This window comes from Accipiter gentilis, chromosome 17, assembly GCF_929443795.1.
Source record: "Accipiter gentilis chromosome 17, bAccGen1.1, whole genome shotgun sequence".
NCBI classification, from domain to species: domain Eukaryota; kingdom Metazoa; phylum Chordata; class Aves; order Accipitriformes; family Accipitridae; genus Astur; species Astur gentilis.
Window position 1 is genome coordinate 7,697,369 of NC_064896.1, and position 19,811 is coordinate 7,717,179.

At 62.3% G+C, this 19,811-nt stretch overlaps 1 protein-coding gene across 1 annotated transcript in view; it reads right to left on the minus strand.

The window, feature by feature from the left end:
* FOXO6 (forkhead box O6) overlaps positions 1–19,288 on the minus strand; it is a 36,948-nt gene extending 17,660 nt beyond the window's left edge. Inside the window, exon 1 of the mRNA XM_049820116.1 lies at positions 18,851–19,288. Coding sequence (XP_049676073.1) covers positions 18,851–19,288 — 438 coding nt within the window. The remainder of the gene's footprint in view (positions 1–18,850) is intronic.
* Positions 19,289–19,811: the final 523 nt, after the last annotated feature.

The following is a 19,811-nucleotide window of genomic DNA, read 5'->3' on the forward strand; positions in this document are numbered from 1 at the left end:
CTTATCTGCCCATCCCTGGCTCTGGGAAGAGCAACCCTGGGGCCTGCCAGCCTGACCCCACTGCTCAGCCACAGCCACCCAAGGCCAGCACGGGTCACCGCACAGGCACGGCCCTTCCACCAGTGCTCTGCTTTTGGGTGACAAACGGCTGGGCACAGCAGAAGGCAGTGGGTGGGCTGAGGTCCTCCTCTACCTGCCTGCCAGAGTCAGCTCCCGGATGCTGGGTTACCTGGGAAACGGCGGATGACATCGCAGGGGAGGCAGGGAAACTCTGCCCGAGGTGTTCGGGATGCCATCGCCGTTGCCAGGGAAACAGCGGGCGACATCCCGCAGGTAAGAGAGGGTGGCGAAGCGGGGGGCCCGGCGATGCACCCCGGCTTCATCCGCCTTCTCCTCCTGCAAGGGGGTCCCTGCCCTGTGCCAGATGGGCACGTGCCCTGGGGGTCCCAATAGGGTCGGCCCCCACCTTGCCAAGGGCTTTCCCCTTGGGGACATTGCCATCTCTGCCTGGGGCTGCTCTGCTGGGCTGCTAGCAGCAGGGAGAGAGGGGCCACTGTGCTCCCAGCCGGGTCCAAGCGTTCTGCTGCCTGCTACTCCCCCACCGCTGCCTGCTCGCTTTGTCTCCCCACAGCAATGCCCAGGGATGTGTTCCCCTGCCTGCAGCTCCCCAGCGTCAGCCCATCCTTCAGTGCTCTGCCAGGGGGCTGGCAGCAATCCCACCCTGGGGAGGGGGAGCTTTGCTCCCCCAGCAGCACTCCCGGGTTGCCTTTGGATTAATCACAGCCTCTGCTTTTCCCTCCAAGGGCTCAGAAGCACTGGGGACACCCCAAGATTTCCTGCGATGCTCCAAACTTCCCCAGCTGTAAATCTCAGCTGCTTGCCACCAGGGATGCACCATTACCCCAGGCAGGGTGTCCCCCCTCTCCGAGCCCTGTTTGATCACACAGGGTAGCAGGAAAGCCACAGCCGCAGCCCACCATGGTGGTCTCCGGGCTGCGCTTGCACATGCACTGGCTGTAGGCAACGGGCAGGCAGCAGGCTGCAGGGATGCTTCCAGACCAGGTATAAAACCAGCAGGACTGGGGGTAACAAGTCAGTGGAGCCATAACGGGGGCTGCAGCAGGGGGGGGGAAATGCACGGTGTAGCCTCTGGCCCCCCCAGCACAGTTCTGCAAATGATTCAGCAATGACATGCAGCCTAAGCAGGAGGCAGACACACCTGGGGAGGCTGCAGGTTCCCTGTAGGATGCTGCAAAGCAACAGGAACGCAACAATTCCCCTCCTGCACATCTCGGAGGAGTGAGTTCACCACCCGAGGCACAGCAGTTTTACCTGTAATGGCAAAAATTGCATCAGCCAGAGCCTGCTGGAGCAGCCGGTCCCGGTGCTGCTCGAGGGAGGAGCCGGATACAGCCCAGCACTGCCACAGCCCCGCGGGGCCACTCTGACCCTGAGCGATGGGCACTGCGAGGGGGCCAGCTCCCCGACAGCCAGTGGGACCAGGAGGCGGGTGGACATGCTCCAGGTCAGGCCATGCAGCATCCTCAGGGCTCTTTTTTAGTGCTGATGAGTCTCTCTGGAGGAAGACACCCCAAAAATCTCCTCTACATGCAAACTGGCAGCGATGCCATGGGCTGCTGGGCTCAGCTGCTTGCTGCTGCAGGCACTTGTAGCCCCAGGACCCTCCTGGGGTCCACACTGCCAGCAGGGTCTTCTCTTTCAGTTGGAGCAATTAGACACTTGGAAACAAAGCCACCCAAAAAAGGTGTCTGGGGAGGGTGTCACAAAAGGCCCAAAAAGGGGCAGGAGGAACTGGTGCCCAGACCACCAGAAACAAATCAGCTCTGGACTGCAGGGAGACGATACCCTGCGCCTGAACTGCAGGGGTTTGAACCCCATCCACAGCCCTCTTAGTCATTAATTTTAGGTTTTTCCTGGGGGGTGAGGGGGATGGGGACTGCAGCAGGGCTGGGTGCAGTGCAGTGGAGGGGGATGAAGGATGCTGGGGCACAGGGAGGAGGTGTAAAAGCAATGGGAAGCCACAAGTCACCACAGGAAGCTGCTCCTGATTCCTGTCACCTGGAAGCCCACCCCAAGGGGTCAGAGCACCCAGGGTCATGCCTCAATACCTCCTAACTGGGGGGTGACACCTCCAGCAGCTCCACAGGATCCCCGGGCTGTGGGTACCTGCCTGAAGTGCCAGCCTGGGTAAGACCCCGTGCCCAGCGTGCCAGGTCTCTCAGCAGAGGTTGGGGGGGAATGGGACACCCCCAGCCCACTGACGTCCAGGCTGTTTCCCAGGGGACCTGGCAGCCCTTCAGACGGCCGCCTTCCCCACGGGGGCCCCCACCAGGCTCCCACGCGCCGCCGGCCTCCCAGCTTCGTGACACTGAGCTTTAATTGAATTAGACGCTGCTGCCTGGGCAGCGCAGCCTGCAAACCATCCTCGAATTCCTGGGCAAGGCGCCCGCTCGCTGTCTGCAAGCCGGTCGTCCGTCCCCCCCCCAACCCTATTGCATCCTCCCCTAGTGCTGACCCAGAACCGAGGAGCCTCCGACCCCCCTTGAGCGAGCGGGTGGGAGAGGGGGTTCTGGCCGGTCTCAGCCCGGCTCATTACGCAGACAATTAGCCCCGGCGAGCGATGCGGTCAGAGGGTGCAGCACCCAGAGGGGGGGAGCCCCCCACGCCTCTCCCCGCCGGGGTCAGCTGCACCGCGGCGGCCGGCGAGCCAGCCCGTCCCCGCGCCAGCTTCCTCCACTACAGAATGTACCGAGGGCCCCGGCGGCCCCAGCCAGGGACATGATGTGCTCCCTGCTCCAGGCCCTGTTTTTCCTGGCCAGGCTCCTGCTCTGCTGGCGGCGGGATGGCCAGGCGCTGTCACTCAATGCAGCTTTTGTTCGCTCCCCGCTCGCCTCCCTTCACACCTCCATCCCACCCCTTTGGCCCCACCATGAGCCCTCCGGACCCAGCCGTGACCGTCCCCGGCCATGACCATCCCCTGGCCTCTCCCGCGGCTCCGCCGCTGCCTCAGTGGTTTTTTCCTTCCCCACGAGTGCAGCCAGGGTTGCTGGCAGCAGTGGAGGCAATGCCGTCCTGCTGGCAGGGCAGCCCAGCATCTCCGAAACCACAGGCAGCATCGGGTACCTGCCAGAGCACCAGCTCCCAAACCCCATCCCCCAGGAGGGAGGAGGATGTTGTGGCCCTCCTCCCCTATGGCCTCATCCTGCTCCGTGCACAGACTTGCAGCCTGTGGTTAACAGGTCCATCCGTAACTTGCCTGCGTGTTATGCAGGGCACAGGGTACAGCCCACGTGAAAGTGTCCCCTTGCAGGGCTCAGCACCATGCCAACCCCATCACTGCCCATGCTGTACAGCACTGCTCCCAGCCCAGGACCCCCCGAGGACACCCATCCCCACTGCCACAGGGGTGAAACCCATCCACGATGGGGATCTGGGGAGGACAAGGCACAGACTAATGCATCCTTTAAGTCCTGACACCCACTGGAAAATGTGTAGACATCCAGTACAGCAGCTTATTTCAGCTTCCCCATCTTTAAGCATTTACTACAGTAAAAGCAAAGTTATCGCTACGACCCAAAACTGTCGATATGGCATTTAAACCCATGGGAGTTGGCTCCTGGATGCCCAGCACTGTTGGTTTTCTTCCTGCCTTCCCCTCTCAGCCAATTTGCTATCTGGGCCAGTTGACCCAAATTTGTTTTTCCTTTGTGGAAAATACCTCCACATAAGCAAACATTGCCCAACTGACTCAAAAACCATCTCCCCATGCCCCAAACCTTCACTGACCCCAAGAGCCATCCCCATTCCTGCTGGCTTGGCACAGTATGGCCAGCATGGGGATCCCAGTGCCACTCACACTGGGAACGGGTACAAATACACATCGGGATAAATCCCAAACGCTCGGGTGCAGCTGGGCACAGGGCTGGACCTCCTGCCCCCACAAACCCAGGCTGTGAGGCCATACAGGGTGAGAATGAATAGGAACTGTGTCCCCAAGATCATCCCTTACAGCCACACATGCCACTGCTACCTTCCCAGCCCCAGGAGGGTGCATCCTGCTCCCGGGCCTTGGCAGGGAGGCAGAAGGGACACACTCGCCTGAGCAAAGCTGCTTCAGGCCCTCATCACCCCCAAAATCACCAGCAGGTCCAGCTGCTGAGCGGTACGTCCTCACACCCAGCCATGCACGTGGCTCTGCACGGGGGCAGTCAGCCATGGGGCTGGGAGCCCCCAGATCTGCAGTCCTGAGGAGCCATCAACGATGCAAACCCTCCCCGCGACAGCACCGCCATCCCTCTCCCCGCCCTGGCACCACGGCAATCACCCAGCCACACTTGCTCCATCCCTCACATCCCTGCCCACAGCCTGGGAACAGCCAAACCTGCTCCCACCCCCAGGCACCCCCAGCACCCCACACATTAAGCCTGGTGGCATCGCTCTTGTGTCCCAAAGCCCCTCAATTTTTTTGCCCCCCCCCCCCCCCCCCCGTCTTTTTTTGTGGCTGCTTTCCTCCCTGGCAGTGGGAAGGGGGGGTCTTTCCTGCATCCGTCTGGCAGCGAAGCCCCTGTCGCCACGGGGGCATTAGCACCAGAGCTGCAGGGAGCTCCCCGGGGAGAAGTAAGTGGATCAAAGGGTTTTAGCAGCAGACGGCTCCCAGACAGATCTGGATCGTCTTCAAGGCGGCCACTTGCGGCTACAAATGCACTTTCTGCCTGCAGCTCCCCAGCCAAAAGTTTCACACCGGCTTTATTGCGTTTAACCCCTCACTGCTCCCGGCCTCACAGGCGCTTGGGGCCAAGAGCTCCCGGCCTCGCAGCTGGATCCCGACTGGATGGGGTCCGGACCCCCCTGGGGCAAATCCAGCCCTGCAGGAATGGCTGGAGGGAGTGGGATGCTGTGTGCTTGTGCAGAGACACCCCCCCCTAAAAGATGGGGTGTCCTCAGCCAGGCAGCGAAACAACCCACATGCCAGTCCTGCTCACCCCAGCGTCCCTGGCACTGTGACAAGGAGGAAACTGAGGCACGTAGCATGGGGGAGCAGCGGAGGATGGCGACCCCCCCCAGGGGCACGCACACCAACCTGCTCCTCCATCCCCTGCCTGTGCCTCCCCCCCAACCCCTGGCAGCAGGTAGCAGGTGACAGACACCCCTCTGTCCCACCCCACCCCCCCGGCCAGCCTGCCCCCCCCCACTTTTTGGCACCCCCAAAGCCAGCCAGTGCTTGCCAGGCAGCAGGCAGGGAGCTGGGGCAGGGAGAGGCTTTGTTGGAGTAATGCTGCTATGAATTATTCAGTGCGATGATAATTGTAGGAGCCCCCTGGTTCCGCTCACTCTCCGCACGCAGGAGCAGGATTCGTGCCGTGGAGAGGGCTGGGGGCAGGGACAGGGGTCCCAGGGACCAAGGCCATCACTATCCCCGGCTCCCTGGGGCCGTGCCACCATGCAGGTGCCCCAGCGAGGCAGGAGGGGACCCTGGGCATCCTGCCCCCCTGCTGAGGAGCCACCTGTGGGTCTTGGCTGGAGGGGCCACAGGGCCCTGCTTGGACCCCCGTAGCTGGGTACCTTACTGGGGCCTTGCTGGTTAAACTGGGAGCTTTGGGGAGTCAGGCTGGCCACACTGCAAGCACGGCCCAGCCCACATCTCCCCTTGCTGCTCCATGTCTCGTTGCCCTGTGGCGGCTGCACCACCCCACACTCCCCAGTCCTGCACCCCACATTCCATAGTCCCATACCCCAAATCTCCCAGCACTGCACCCCAGTATTCCCACAGCACTGTACCCCACGTCTCCCCATCTCGCTCCCCAAACCCCAGCTGTGGGGTCAGCCCCCCGAGTCCCACATGGGCACGGACACATACGTGTCTCTGCCTCCCGGGGACGGGCAGCAGGACGGGCACGGAGGTACCGGCCAGCACCCCGCCGCGCATCCCGAGGGTACCCCCTGCATCCCCCCATGCCAGGTCCCCACCTCAAAGCCCGCAGCCGCCAACGCGAGCCCAGCGCAGGGCTGCCGCTGCCATAAACTCTACGGCCTTGCAGCCGGCTCAGGGGCCTGGCAGGCAGCCTCCCCGTACAGCCGCTCCTTGGCTGGCGCGCTCAGGCTCCAGGATGGAGGAAAAACAAGAGGGGGTCAGCCAAAAAATACGCATGGAGGGCAAGTGGATCCTACCGCCGGGATCCCAGCGCTGCCTGGCCATGAATGGGGTGCCGGAAACCTCGGCCAGATGGTCCCAGCACGTGGGAGGACACCTAAGGACACACTGCTTGGAAGCCGGCGATGCTTTGTGGGTACCGACAGCCCTGCCAGGGCCCTGCCCGGTGCCACCCGCCAGCACGGGGTTGGGGGGCACACATGTGCCCTGCGGTGCTGTCCTGGCAGCAGCGGGTAGGTGGTTGGACCACCTCTGAGCAAGCATCTCCCCAGCACGGCATGCAAGGAGGGGCCCATCCCACGGTTCCAGAGGGGTCTGAGGGCACACCTCCTCACCCCATCCCCAGGGTGAGCCAGACCCTGCGGCGTGGCTGGATTAGCTCCCCCCAGCCCCGCATCTGACGCACCCGTCTGGCATTTTCTCATTACACTGAGGGTTGCTGTTTTGCTGCGTGTGTTTGCCACAGCGTTGCCAGTGGTGGAAAAAAACTATTTTGCAGGCTTGGCAGCTCACAGTGGGAAAGCGGGGTGAGCGGGAGCGCTCTCCAAACGCCCATCACACCGGCCAGGGCCAGGACACAGAAGTGTGCTGGGGACCCCCACCCCATCACAGCAGAGGGTGGTCCCCAAGGGACGGCACTGCACCCCCAGACCCAGGGGGTGCACATCCCAACTGCTCATGCTGGCGTGCCATGGGTCGAGGGGGGACAGGGGTTTCCCCCCCAGCTGATGCACTTTGCAGCAACACCCCATAACCCACAGAGCATGGAGGGGTCAAGGAGGCAGAGCGAAGCACACGGGGTGTCCAGCAAGCACAGGTGGGTTTCTGAGTGTGCAGGTTCAGGGTACAGGGTGCACGGGGGGATTCAAGGTATGGGGTGCACAGTGGGAGTGGGTGCAGGTTTGCAATAAGCAATGTCTGGGCGGGAGTCTGGGCAGGTGGGGTACAGGGTGCGAGGCACAGGGTCTGGGATGCAGGATGCAGAGTACAGTGTGCAGGTTTTGGGATGCAGGGTGCAGGGTGTGGGGTGGAGGTCTTGGGGTGCAGCTTTGGGGTACAGGGTGTGACGTGCAGGATGCAGGGAGCAGAGTCTGGGGAGCACAATGCAGGGTGCAGGTTCTGGGGTGCAGAGTGCAGGATTTGGGGAGCGGAGTGTGGGGTGCTGGGTATGGGGAGCAGGGTGCAGAATACAGGGAGCTGGCTTTGGAGAGCAGAGTGAGGGGTGCAGGGTGTAGGTTTTGGGGTTCAGAGTGCAGGCTGGCGGCCTGGCACGGTGCAGTGCTGCAGGGTGGTTCATGCCAACGTGGGACCCCGCGTGCCTCGGGCTGACATTCCTGCCGCTCCCACCTACGTCCAGTAGCCACCCCACGCCCCAGCCTCCCCCCTCCGCCTTGGTGCTCCACGGGGCCGCGGCTGACCAGGCCTGCCCCAGCCGTGCCCAGGCAGGCTGCCCTCCCCCTGCCAACCGTGACAGCCACGGGCCAAGCCTGGCACAGGTCCCTGTCGCCGCTGCACCCACCCCAGCACCATGCACGGAGCCCAGGCACACCTCCAGCTGCCTGGCATCACGCCACCCCTCTGACCACTGCCCCATTCCCCCCTGCCTGCCTGCCTCTGCTCTCCAGGGCTGCCCGTGGGTTGTGTGCCCAGCCCCTGCGGGCTGCAGGCAGCTGCCTGAAAGCAAGGCACGCCGGGCACAGCTGCAAGGATGCGGTGGGTCCCAGGGCTGGCACGGCAGTGGGTGGGCAATGGCTGGTCGCCACGCTCAGGCAGAGGCACCGCTCAGCCTCTGCACTGGGACGAAGGGCATCACAGGGAGGAAATCCATCATCGGCCACCCCGTCACTTGGTACCCACAGCCCCGGGGACACGCTGTGAAAGGCGTCAGCCGGGGGCTGCCGTCATGCTTCTCATATTTGCCTTAAAAATATGAAATCCAGCAAGAAGCTGAGCAGCCCCGCAGTCCCCATCGTCCTCCATCGCGGGCAGCCAGGCCCCTGCCTTTTGCCCATCCACAGGTGAGCGCGGACGAGTCGCACTCTGCCGCTACACGCACGTGTTCACCGCCAAGCGTCCCGCAAGAAATCAAACTGACCGGACTTGCAATTAATACCTGCGATAAAATAGAGCTGGTTATAATAATTGTCACGATAATTGCATTATACCTAGGGAAGGGTGTAAGCAGAAAGCCCTACAAAAGAGACTCTTTGTCTTGGCTTTTTTGTTTTCTCTCCAGCTTGCAGGTAATAGTCAGGAATGGGCAAACCCTATTTTAATGGACTCTTAATAATGCTGTAATTTCCCTTTGCAGGGAAAGTTTTCCAAACAGTCAAAGATTCAAAACAAAGCAATGATTGTTCCTATTAGCATTAAATTCTACTCTGGGAGAGAGAATAAATCAAGCAAGGGGATTCAATTCAAAACAGAACTATAAAAAATCCAATAATGATTTTTTAATATTAATAAGAAAAATATATTGTTATGCACCCTTAGCATTTAAACTTCTAATCCAATCAGCGCAAAGTGCAGAGATAAATCACAGCCGCAGAGGAGAAGGGAACAACCATCAAGCAGGCAGCAATAAAATGCTGTCTTACATCCCTGGGACAGGCATAGGTTTGACAGTCTCAAAAAAAAAGCTGAAATTTATGAGCCTGTCGCTCCACAAGCTTGTTAATTCCTTCCCTGCATCTCCGCACGCGCCCTCCACCTGGGGCAGAGAGGGCGTGAGGGCCGGCTGCCGGCCAGGCAAGTTGCAGGCAGGAGGTGACAGCAGGCATCCTGGCTGCCTGAACCCATCGGCGTGGCATTGCAGAGCCAGGGACTTGTCCTTCTTCATCCCGCTTAAACCCGCTCCCAGCAGCCGTCGGCTCTCAGCAGCTCCGACCGGCTGTGCAGTGGGACAGGATGGTTCCTGGCGCCCTGCAGCCGCAGGGGGAAGGAGCCAGCGGACCCAATGCTGAAGGGGATCACAAGCGTGGTCCCAAGCAAGCACTGTCCCACGTGTGGTCCCAAGCACGGTCCCAAGCACGGTCCCAGTTGTGGTCTCCCCAGCTCTCCCATCCTTAGAGATTGCCCTGGGTGTTTCCAATCCTGCGCTACCAAACACATCCCAGAGCCTGGGCAGGCTCCAGGGATGCTTGAAACCTCAGCACACGCTGATGTGGTGCCCAGTCCCTCCAGCATCAACAGACGCCAGTACAGAGCAAATGGTACCCACACGACCCCGCAGTCCCCCTCCACTCCCAATCCCCATGTGCAGAGGGGATGGCGGGCAGCCCTTCCCATCCCATGGGTCCGCACAGGTGGAGCAGCGAAGTACGTGGCCACATAACCTCCCCACGGAGCCAGCCACCCCACTGGGCTAGGAGATGCCCCCCGCTTTGCCAGGGTCACAGTCCAGGAATAATCCCAGTAAGGCTCGCCCCACAGCTCACACCATGCCATCCTTGTTGAACTCATTACAGATAATGGCCCCACAATTCACCGCTGATGCAGCCGGGCCGTTCCCCCTGATTTATCGGCTCCAGCAGATGATGCGCTGCCACAGGGGCCAGCGACAAGCCCAGGCAAGCGGCAAAACACCACGAAACGTGGACGGCGGGCCTCAGCTCCCCTCGGGTCCCCCCCAAACCCCAAACCTCAGCACTTCTGCCGAAAGCAGCTACATCCAAGGGGAGGGAAATGCTGAACCACGGCAGCGGAAAGGAGGAGCAGCGAAGCACCTGCAGCTGGCAGTCCCGGCCATGCAACGGCTGAGGACAAAAGACATCTCAGCCACGCAGGGAGTTCCTGGCCGTCTGGCAAACTGCTGACGCCACGAACCAGGGCGAGAGGGCATTTGGGGACAGGGGGACGGACACGCTGCTCCTGCTCGGGAACGCCCCGGGGCTTTGTTCCCGCAGGCTCCCAGCGGCTGGGCTCCTAAGGTAGGCTGATGGGGGGGCAAAGGATTAATTACAGCTATTACACGTCCAAACCTGACATGCTGTGGAGTGTTTCTACTCCACTTTTGCTTCAGATGGTTTGGGCAAAAGGTCGGGGAGCGGGTGTCAGGCTCGTCCCCATGCTCCTCAGCTTGGCACCGCTTGGGTCCCATGCTGCCAGTGACATCCCGTCTCAGGGTAGCAAAGCTGCTCCCCAAGGAGTAGAAGGCACCCAAACCCTGCTGGCACTCTGCAATACATTTTAAGGAGAAAAAAAAAGAGGAGATATATCCCCCACACATGGCTTTTTGGCTCTCCCGCTGCCAACAGCCAGAGCCGAGGTGCCTGCACGGTTCTTGCCGTGGACCAACAAGAGGCTCTGGGACCGTCGGGCTCGGCAGCTGGTCCAACCAGACGGGTGGCCCAGAGACCCAGCCCTCCACCGCGGGGATGCCCAGCAAGACCAAGGAGGGGGGAACCCACATCCCACCACCCCCGCACTGCCCTGCCATCCCTGCCAGCCTGGCTGCTGGAGGAGACGCCAGCAGTCCCTGGGGCAGCACGGCCACCAGCATATGGAGCCGTGACTGGAAAGTGCTTGGGGACCCCGGAGAGTGAGCAGTGACACCACTCACAGCATTGCAAGGCTTTCCCACTGGATGCCGAGCAGGATCTGGCAGCCTGGCACACAGCGCCCACCCCCGACACCATCCCTCGGGGACCTCGGCAGCGCCAAGGCTGGGCACGGAGCTGGCACAGCCCCGCGAACGCCCGTCTCCTCCGTACCCCGGGGCTGGCCTCGGCTGCAGCCTCCTCCCAATCCCGCAGGAGAGGAGCCAGACTCCCGGGGAGACACAAAGGCTGCCCCGGGGAGGGCGAGGGTGTCTGGCAGCGCCAGGCTGCCCAACCGCGGCTGTGGGCAAGGCCATGCGCCTTCCAGGCGGGCACCCGGAGTCCGGCTGGGGGGTACCAGCATGGGGTGGGCAAGCAAAGGGGGGTTTTGGGAGGGGGGGGGTTGAACTTTTGAACCAGCAGGCAGGAGATCAGTGCATTACCTTAACGCGAGTTAAAAATAACCGTCTCGTCTCTTGAAATGAGCCTGTCTGCAATTACAGCTTGGCATGTCTGCTCCGGAGCGTCCCCGGGCTGGCACCGCGCCAGGTGGCAGGCAGCACCGAACAACCCTCGCCTTTCTTCTCTTTCTTAGGGTTGGCTTTTTTTCTTTGTTTTTTTTTGCTTTTTGGTTTTGTTTTTTTTCCCTTCCCAGCAAATCAAAGGGGGCTGCTCAGCGCCCCAGCTCAGGCTCCCACCCCCCCTCAAGCCACAGCCACCTTTTCAAAAGCACCCAGCCCCTGCGGTACCCACCACCCCACAGCAAGGCCATGGTGTCCCCCCTGGTCCCCAAAGACAGGGGGACACTGCCACCAGCCCACGTCCCCAGGAGGGTCATGCAGCAGCACAAGCCAGCCCAAAGCGTGTTCAAGGCTCCTTCCCCATGCTGCCCTTGCACACCCAATGTGCATTCGACTGCAACGTGCGGGTGCGAGCGCACGTGGGAGCGCACGTGGCGAGCCTGGCACACGTGTGTTGCGTGTGCACGCGCCGGGCCCAGAATGCACACACACAAGCGTGCGAGGGAACACGTGCAAATTCAGATGTGCGTGCACAGGCAGTGGATGCCCTGCGGCATCGCTGCCTCCAGCTCCCTGTGCTCTGCCCAGCCCCATGGGCAGGCGCAGGCAAGGGTTTGCCCACACCAGGGTGTCTGGGTGGCAGAGCCATACCCACACGCCCCCACTGCCAGCACCCAGGGCTGTTTGGGAAACCTCCTCGGCCCACAGGCCCCAGGGGAGCAGTGAGCTGAGCTGCACCGCTGCTGCATCCCCGCCTCAGTGGGTACAAAGTGCCATCAATCCCAGCACCCACGCCCAGAGGGCCATCAGGCAGCAAAGCCTAGGAGCCTCCCCGCTGCTGAGCCCCGGCACAGTGCGCAGACCCAATGGGCGCAGCTGGGTGCATGGGGTGGCATGGGGGTGCTGGGGAGGAGAAGGATGAGCCCCCTGCTGAAAAAGTAGGCATCAGTCACGCAGACCCCAACATCACCCCATCCTGCTGCTAACCCCCCCTGGGGCAGCCCCCCACTGCTGCCCCCCACCCCACAGGACAGCAGCGGTCCCAGCAGGGCTGGACACCCCATGGCTGACCCATAGCAGGCTACACCTCAGGATACTCTGGGATGCTGGAGCATCCCCGCTGGGAGGGAAGGGACCAGCCTGCTTTGGGGGTCCCCACACCCCCTCCCAGCGCCGGCTGCCTCCTCCTCCTCCCCGCGGCGGGTGAAAGCAAGCTTTGTGCCCGAGCTTTCAGTTCTCCTGGCTGGCGCCCAGCCAAGGCACCACATAATAATGAACAGATGCTGTCCAAAATGAGCTTCAGCGGCAGACAGGCAAGCCTCTCCGCGTGTCCTTCCGTAACCCAAAGTGCCTTTCACCTCAGCACTAATCAGGCACCTTCAGCAGGAGAGAGGAGCCTACGGGAAGTGTCGGGCTAATTAAAAGTAATGCAATCGGGGAGCGGCAAGCCCACCGCCAGTGGGTGCAGAAGGGCAGGGGGGAAGGAAGCTGCCTCCCTGCAGGTGGGGCGGAGGTGCAGTGGGGTGGCAGGGCAAGGGGGAGACCCCATACCCAGCTCCAGAGCATCCCCACGGGAGACCCAAGGCCATGGCAGCAGCGGGGCTTGGCGTGGACCCCAGGGATGGAGGGGACAGCCTGGGGCTGGGGGTCTGACCCTGCTGTGGCAGTGGGGAGGGGAGATTCCTCTCCTTCCTGCAAGCTCCCTCTGTGAGGACACAGTAGTGGCAGGTGTCCAACCCCACTCCCTAAGCCCAGGGGACCTCCTGCTGCCGGCAGCGTCCCGGTGAGGATCCCACCGGGATGGGAAGCCAGGCCAAGGAGCTCCAGCTCACTCCTACATCACACCTGGCCTGACCCGCTGGGGGCGCGGCCTCCCTGCAAAATATTTACGAGAGTTTTTAAATACAAAGCCAAACACCAGGAAATTCATTTCCCAGCCCGGGATGCTGGTCCTCCCATCAGAGCACCAGGCAAGCAGGAGGGGACGGATGCGCACAGGGACCCGCGTGTGGGGACGGACGGAGATAATGCCAGGCTGCAAGCGCTCTTCTAGTCCACAGGATCTTAACTGTAGTTTATATTCCAGTGGTTATTAAAAATAAAGGGAGGGAGTGTGGGGGGAAAGCTAAGAGCAGAGCAAGCTGTTCATTTGGAGCCTTTCCCTTGGGTTTAATAAAGCCCCACTCACTGCTGTAGTATCATTTTTATGCTATCATAAAGCCGGACCATTTAGCAGGTTTGTGTTACTTCAGCAGTTAGCACTGCATGAAAAGCGATTCCAGAAGAAGGGGGGGGGGGGGGGGGGGTGTGCCTAGAAATCAGAAGGAAGATGAAAATGTCCAAAAAGGAGAGAGAAAAATGAGGTGAGAAGGAGGAGAGGAGTGCAGGGGATTCCTCACAGCCACACCGCCAGCAGCACCGGAGCAGCTCGGGGGGAAAGGAGGGGCTCCCCCATCCCTGTGTGAAGTCAGGGACAGGCGAGGAGTCCCCCACTCCAGCCCTGGGACGCTGAAGGGTCGGGTACCCCAGCCCAGCATCCCAGGGGACCCGCCTGTGCTGTGGGAAAAGTTTGGGGGATCCCCTCACATCGGGGGGACCCCAGGGGCACTGCACCTGTGGGGACCAGAGAGCCAGGGAGGCTTATCCAGGGGCTCTTTGGGGGTGAAGCAGAGGGGTTTCCCCAAGGTGAAGGAGCCAGCAGTTCCTCCCCGCCCTGCTCGGCCCCCGGGACAGCCGGGCAGCTCTCCGGGGAGCATTGGGCTTTCTGTGCTGCTGGAAAAATCTCCATATATGGAGAGGTCAGGGATACGTGAGCCGAGCTGAGCCGAGCTGAGCCGCACCAAACCACCCCAACGGGAGCCTGGAGTGGGCAGCCCCCCGGTGCTCAGCCCAGTGCCCTGGTGCCGTGCCCTCCACCGAGCCCCCCCGGGCCGGTGGCACGCTGCTAATCCCAGTGCAAATGGGAGCCAGCCTGCTGTGCACCCCTAGAGCCGTGTCACCCCATACTCCCCTTCGCCACCCCCCTATGGCACCACCCGCTCCCTCACTGGCACCCAGGCTGCCCTCTGCAAGGGGAAAGTCGCCCCCATTAGCCCCAGGCACTGGGTTCGAGCCTCTCCAGCCGCACCAGGCAGCGTTCCAGGCAGATGCACTCACACCCATCCAAGAGGGGAAGGGCAGGGGCTGGGGTGGCATCAGTGACAGAGCAGGTAGAGCCAGGAGCAGCTCCCCTGAAGGATGCTCTTGCCATGCCCCACTGGGCTGTAGCTCAGGGGTCTCCGTGCCCAGTGGGGAGGAGAAGAACCCCACTACACCCCAAACCCTTGGGCAGCAAGGGGCCCTCAGACCACGCTCCCACCCAAACACCCTTTCCACCCCTTTCTCTCCCTAATTCATTTCCATCCTGCCCTGCAGAGGAAGGTGGCATTTGGTGAGGCATCTCTGCATGGCAGCCCCCGGCCCCGAGCACACAGTTCTCCTGGCTCCCGTGGGCCAGCAGGACACGGCAGCCCCAGTCCCCCATGGCAGGAGCAGCCACCGTGCTACCGATCCAGCAATACAAAGGAGGAGGTGGAGGGGAGGGCTGGGAAATTAAGGTTTTCAGCACTGTCAGAGCCGCATCAAACAGGCATCCACCAGCTGATTGCTTGATTGTTATATTTTGGATGTCAAACCAGAGCAAGCAGAAACCTTTAAAATGCATCAGTGCCGCTGCCTTTTTGACGGAGGGTGTTGGTTTCCCATTAACAAGTGGAAAGCGTGAGCTGGAGCAGAAAACTTCAAGCGCTTTGGAATTGATAAAATAACAACTCCCTAATTAAGCAGAAATGTCAGTCAACGGGCGCCTGCTGCCCTGCATTGGGAAGCAGCAGCAGCAGCTCCCGGTGCATGAGCCCAACATGCCAGCCCAGCCCGCTGCAGCATGGGGAGCATGGGGGGATGCACATCCTGGGGGGGCACCGGCCAGAGCGTTCCCCCCTCCCTGTTAGACAGGCCTGGGCCCTGGTCCCGATGCTGAGCACGGCCAAGGTGTTTAGATAGTGCGCCTCCAGTTACCTTGCCATAAAACCATGTAATGCAACCCGCAGCTTGGCAGGGAAGGAGAGGCCTGAGCCCAAAATGCACCCCGTGCCAGCATCCTTCCCCTCCGAGCGACAACGAACCAGCCTGGGAGAACATATCCCCGACAGACACATCAGACATCACGGCCAGGCGTGGGTGCAGCATCCGCACAGCCGGCTGGATGAGGGAAAGGGTCCTGCTGGGAAAGCCCCTCCAGTGCCGGAGCAGGGCAGGGGGGGTTGGAGAAGTCCTGCCAGACCACCAGCAGCGCAGCCAGCACCCCATGGGGATGCCATGCCCTCGGCTGGGCCCCCAGACCTCCACCATCCTGCTCTTCCCAGCACGGGGAGGCTGTGAAGGAGCTAATTAAAGGAGCAGCCCGTTACCCGAGACCCCCCTCTAACACCGCTGTGCTGGGTAATGAAACGCTTTAAATCCGCCATGCTTCTCCCAGGCCTGGGGCAGGAGGGCCGTGGCATCTCCAGGGGCTCTTTAATAAGCCGCCAGCAGCTTGTTACCACAAAATTGACTGCCCAGCGCTCTGGGTGCTCCCTCAGCACCACGAGCTGCCAGCCTGCCCCGGGGAGGCATGGGGGGCGGGGGGGGGGGGGACGGACAGGGGACGGGACCGAGGGGGTCCAGGGCAAAGGACAGCCAGGAGGGACATGGGGCTGTGAGGAAGGTGTTTAACCCCTGACATGCTGGTGTCCAACAAGAATGCCAGGCAAAGGGGGTCTCTGCATACTGCTTCTCACCCCAGGCTCTTGCCAGCCCTCGCACCACCAGCCCCAGCTGGGGATCGGGCACCTGCAGCATCAGGACAGGCCCCAGGGTACCCTGTGCTGTCCGTCCCGGTGCGTGCGCAGGTCAGGCAGGGCATTTCACTGGGCAGTCCTCGGCCCTCCCGTCTGTCCTGTGACTGGCCCAGCGCTGGCCTGGGAGGTTTAAGCCACAGTGCCAACGTGAGGGCAAGGGGGGCTGCCAGGAGGGAGCAGGCAGCAGCGGTGCAGCCCGGGCAGCAGAACCACCTGCCCGCAGCCCAGGGGAAGACAGGCAGAGCAATGGCAGAGCCGCTCCGACCCGGAGATGGGCCAGGAAGGTGGAGAGCATCCCACCCCGGGGTGCAGCCAGGCAAACCCACTTGATCAGGCAGCCACTGCAAGCCCCTGCAAATGCCCCTTTGTGCCCAACAGCAGCTGGACCCTGAGTCTGTCCTCCCCCCTTGCACATCATGCACCACGAAGCCTCTGGGGACACAGCCCCCTTGAGAAAGTCACCAAACCCCACGTCGGGTGATGGGGCTCTGCTGGTAGCACCCTGAGCAGTGCTGGTATGGGGACGCAGGCCAGGCACCATTCCTACCCCAAGGGACAAGGGACACCATGGAGGACGTAGGGGGCAAGTGACAGGGCTGAAGAACCCGCGTTGCTCCCACACGCTCCCTGGTGGAGGCTTTGCTGGGAGAAAGTCTTGGCCCTCCCGTGGCTCTGGGACACATCGGGGGGACACCCTGGGTGACAGCTGACATGGGGAAAGGCCGCTCCTGCTTTCCCAGGAGGATGCCCTCGAGGGTCACCTCCTCCAGGACTGATGCGGGCAGTCAACAGCTGCCATCACAGCCTGCCCTCGCCCCGGGGCCAAAAGCCGGTGCCGGTGTAGGCGGGAAGGGAAGCCTGTGCCACCTTGCACACCTGCACAGACACACCCACACGTTGCCACTGTCCCTGTGCAAGCCCTGGCACGCCCAGAGAGGACATGGGTCACTCCTCCATCCCGTGCAAGCCGTGGGTGGATCAAACCCCAGCACTCCCCTGTGGCAAGGACGGCTGCTAGCCCTGCCATCCCCGGCCCGGGTCCTTCCCACGCGGAGAGGGCTTTGCTCAATGGCTTTGGCTCACGTGCCAGCATCGGGGGTTACGAGCATCCCCCTTCCCCACTCCTGCCCAGCCGCAGCTGGGCACACAAACTTGTTCATGGCTCCATCCCCTTGCCCTCACTGCCCTGGGCTGCCCTTCAGGGACACCCGGGTTGGGGGGGTCCCCAAGCATCCTACAGCCCAGTGACAGTCTCGGCTGCCTGGGAATCCCTTCGCTTCTCATCCCAGCTCTGCCAGGCACTGGGCCAGAGCCCTGCCAAACCTCCCTGACATGTCCCCAGACCCCGTCAGTGCGTGGCCCCCACTGTCCCCAATGGGTGCGAGCCTTGGGGAGACCATTCTCCCCCAGCACGCACCCAGGGCCACGCAGGTCTTGCCCCAGGTGGGGGTGTGAAAGGCCCCCACACAGCCACCACCTTCTGCCACCTCCACAGCCCCGCCACCCTGCCCCGGTGAATCTTCAAATTGGGGGGGGGGGGCAACAACACTGGCTGCCCCCCTGCCCACCCATCACGAGTGGGGCAAGGCAGAGAGGATGCCCAGGCTCCCCGCAACACCAGCTCCCACAGCCCGGCCACAAGTGCCACAGACAGACAGAGTCTGGCCTCCCTGCCCCAAAAGAGCCCTATTTGCAACCACCAAGAAGGACCCCCCCAAGGCAGGCCGGGTCCGGCCGCCTCCGACGGAGCCAGGGCACACTGTGCCAGGACTGCAGGCTGGTATTAAAGCCCCCGAAGCCTTGTTACACACTAATCACACTGGAGGTGACAGGGCTTAGGGGAGGGCTTAAGAGAAACCGTCTCCTTTTTACTGACACCATCTGGACACAGGCGATCTCTTCCCCCTTCCCAGCGTGGAGCCGGGCAAGCGTCAACCGGAGGGGCCAGCATGACCCTCCCCAGGACCCGGCACGCTCCATGCCCTCGCCCGGTGCCAGAATGGTCAGTGCGATACATCCCCAGTTCGCACTGAGCAAGAGGGGGATTACTGCCTGCACCGCTAACAAGCCCACGGTGCCAGCCGGGGAGCAAAGCCAGGGAAAGCCAGCGTGGAGCCGTGGGGGCCGTGTGCTGCCTGCGTGGCCCCCCGGGAGGGGGACAAGGCCCTGGGGAAGGTGGGGGCTGAGACAGGAGAGACGCACTGGGTAAAAGCCGGCCCGGAGACACCTGTTTGGGGACAGCCCTCCCTCCGGCTGTCCTCCTGGGCACGCCACTGGCACTCGGGGACCTGGCAGGGCTGGGGTGCCCGCGGGCAGGGACAGGCAGAGCTGTGGCGGCGGGATTGCCACTCACCATAACCCGGTGCTCGCACACCAGCAGGAGAGCCTGCCGTGACCACCCTGCCCGCTGCCATCCCCCTCTCCCCGACCTCCCCGGGGAGGATGGCGGCCCGGTGCTCCGGCTCAACCCGAGGCCAGTGGGCGAACCTGGGACAAGCTCAGCCTGGTTCCAACACACAACACCACGAGGCACCGGCTCTCCCCAAAACTTGACCGAGCCCTTATCCGCCCCAGCCATGAGGAAAGCGGGGATCCCCCAAACCCCCACCAGCCAGGGGCAAGCTCCGGCTGCCCCAGGGAAAGCACTCAAGCTCCGCTGCACCTTGGGCAGCGGGGGGACAGGGACGGGGGGAAGTTGCGCTGGGGTTCGGGTCGGGGGGGGGGGGGGGGGGGTTCAGGTACCTTCCAGCCGGCAGAGCTGTTGCTGTCTCCTTTATCCTTAAAGTAGGGGACGTATCGCACCATCCAGTCGTAGATCTGCGAGAGGGTGAGGCGCTTCTCCGGCGAGCTCTCGATGGCTTTGGTGATGAGGTCGGCGTAGGAGAGGTTGCCCCAGGCGTTCCTCCGGGAGGTCTTGGCCTTGCGGAGCTGCCCGACGTCCGCGCCGGGGGGCGGCAGGGAGGCGGCGGCGGCGGTTCTGCGCTCCGCCGGGGCCGCCGCGTTCTCGGCTCCCTCCCCGCCGCCGGCCGCCAGCGCCGGGGGTCCTCCCGCCGCGCCCCCATCCTCCTCCTCCGCCGCGAAGTCGGGGTGGGGGAGAGGCCAAGTGCAGGACCGGGGCCGGCTCTGCGGCTCGAAATCCGGGTCGATCTCCACCTGATGCGCCTGGAGCTTTTCTTCCATGGTCCCCTCCCCGCCGCTCCCGCCCCCCCCCCCCCCCCCCAACAACCCCCTCCCCGGAGTTACAGTCGGTTTCCACCCAAAAAAAAAAGAAAAAAGAAAAAGAAAAAAAACGACCAAAAACACCAAAAAAAAAAAAAAAAAAAAAACAAACCCAAAAAACACGAGAGGGAGAGGAGTGCGAAGAAGGGCTCCAAGCTCGGCTGGAGGGGGAGAGGGGAAGGAGGAGCCGCTCCGTGCGCCCGGCTCCTGGAGGGCGCAGGCGGCGGAGGTGCAGCCCCAAGTCCGGCGGAGCTTTAGGAGGCGGCTCTGCCCGGCTCCGCGCCGGGAAACGGGAGGCTAACGGGAGAGACGAGCCGGGAGGGATGCTGCATATTCATCGGTCGCCTCTCCAGCCCCGGGCGAGACGGGGGGTTGGTTTTTTGGTTTGGTTTTTGTTTTTTGTTTTTTTTTTTTTGTTGATGTTGTTGTTGTTGGTTTTGGTTTTTTGTTTTGTTTTTTTTTACCAGCCGCGGAGCTCCGGAGT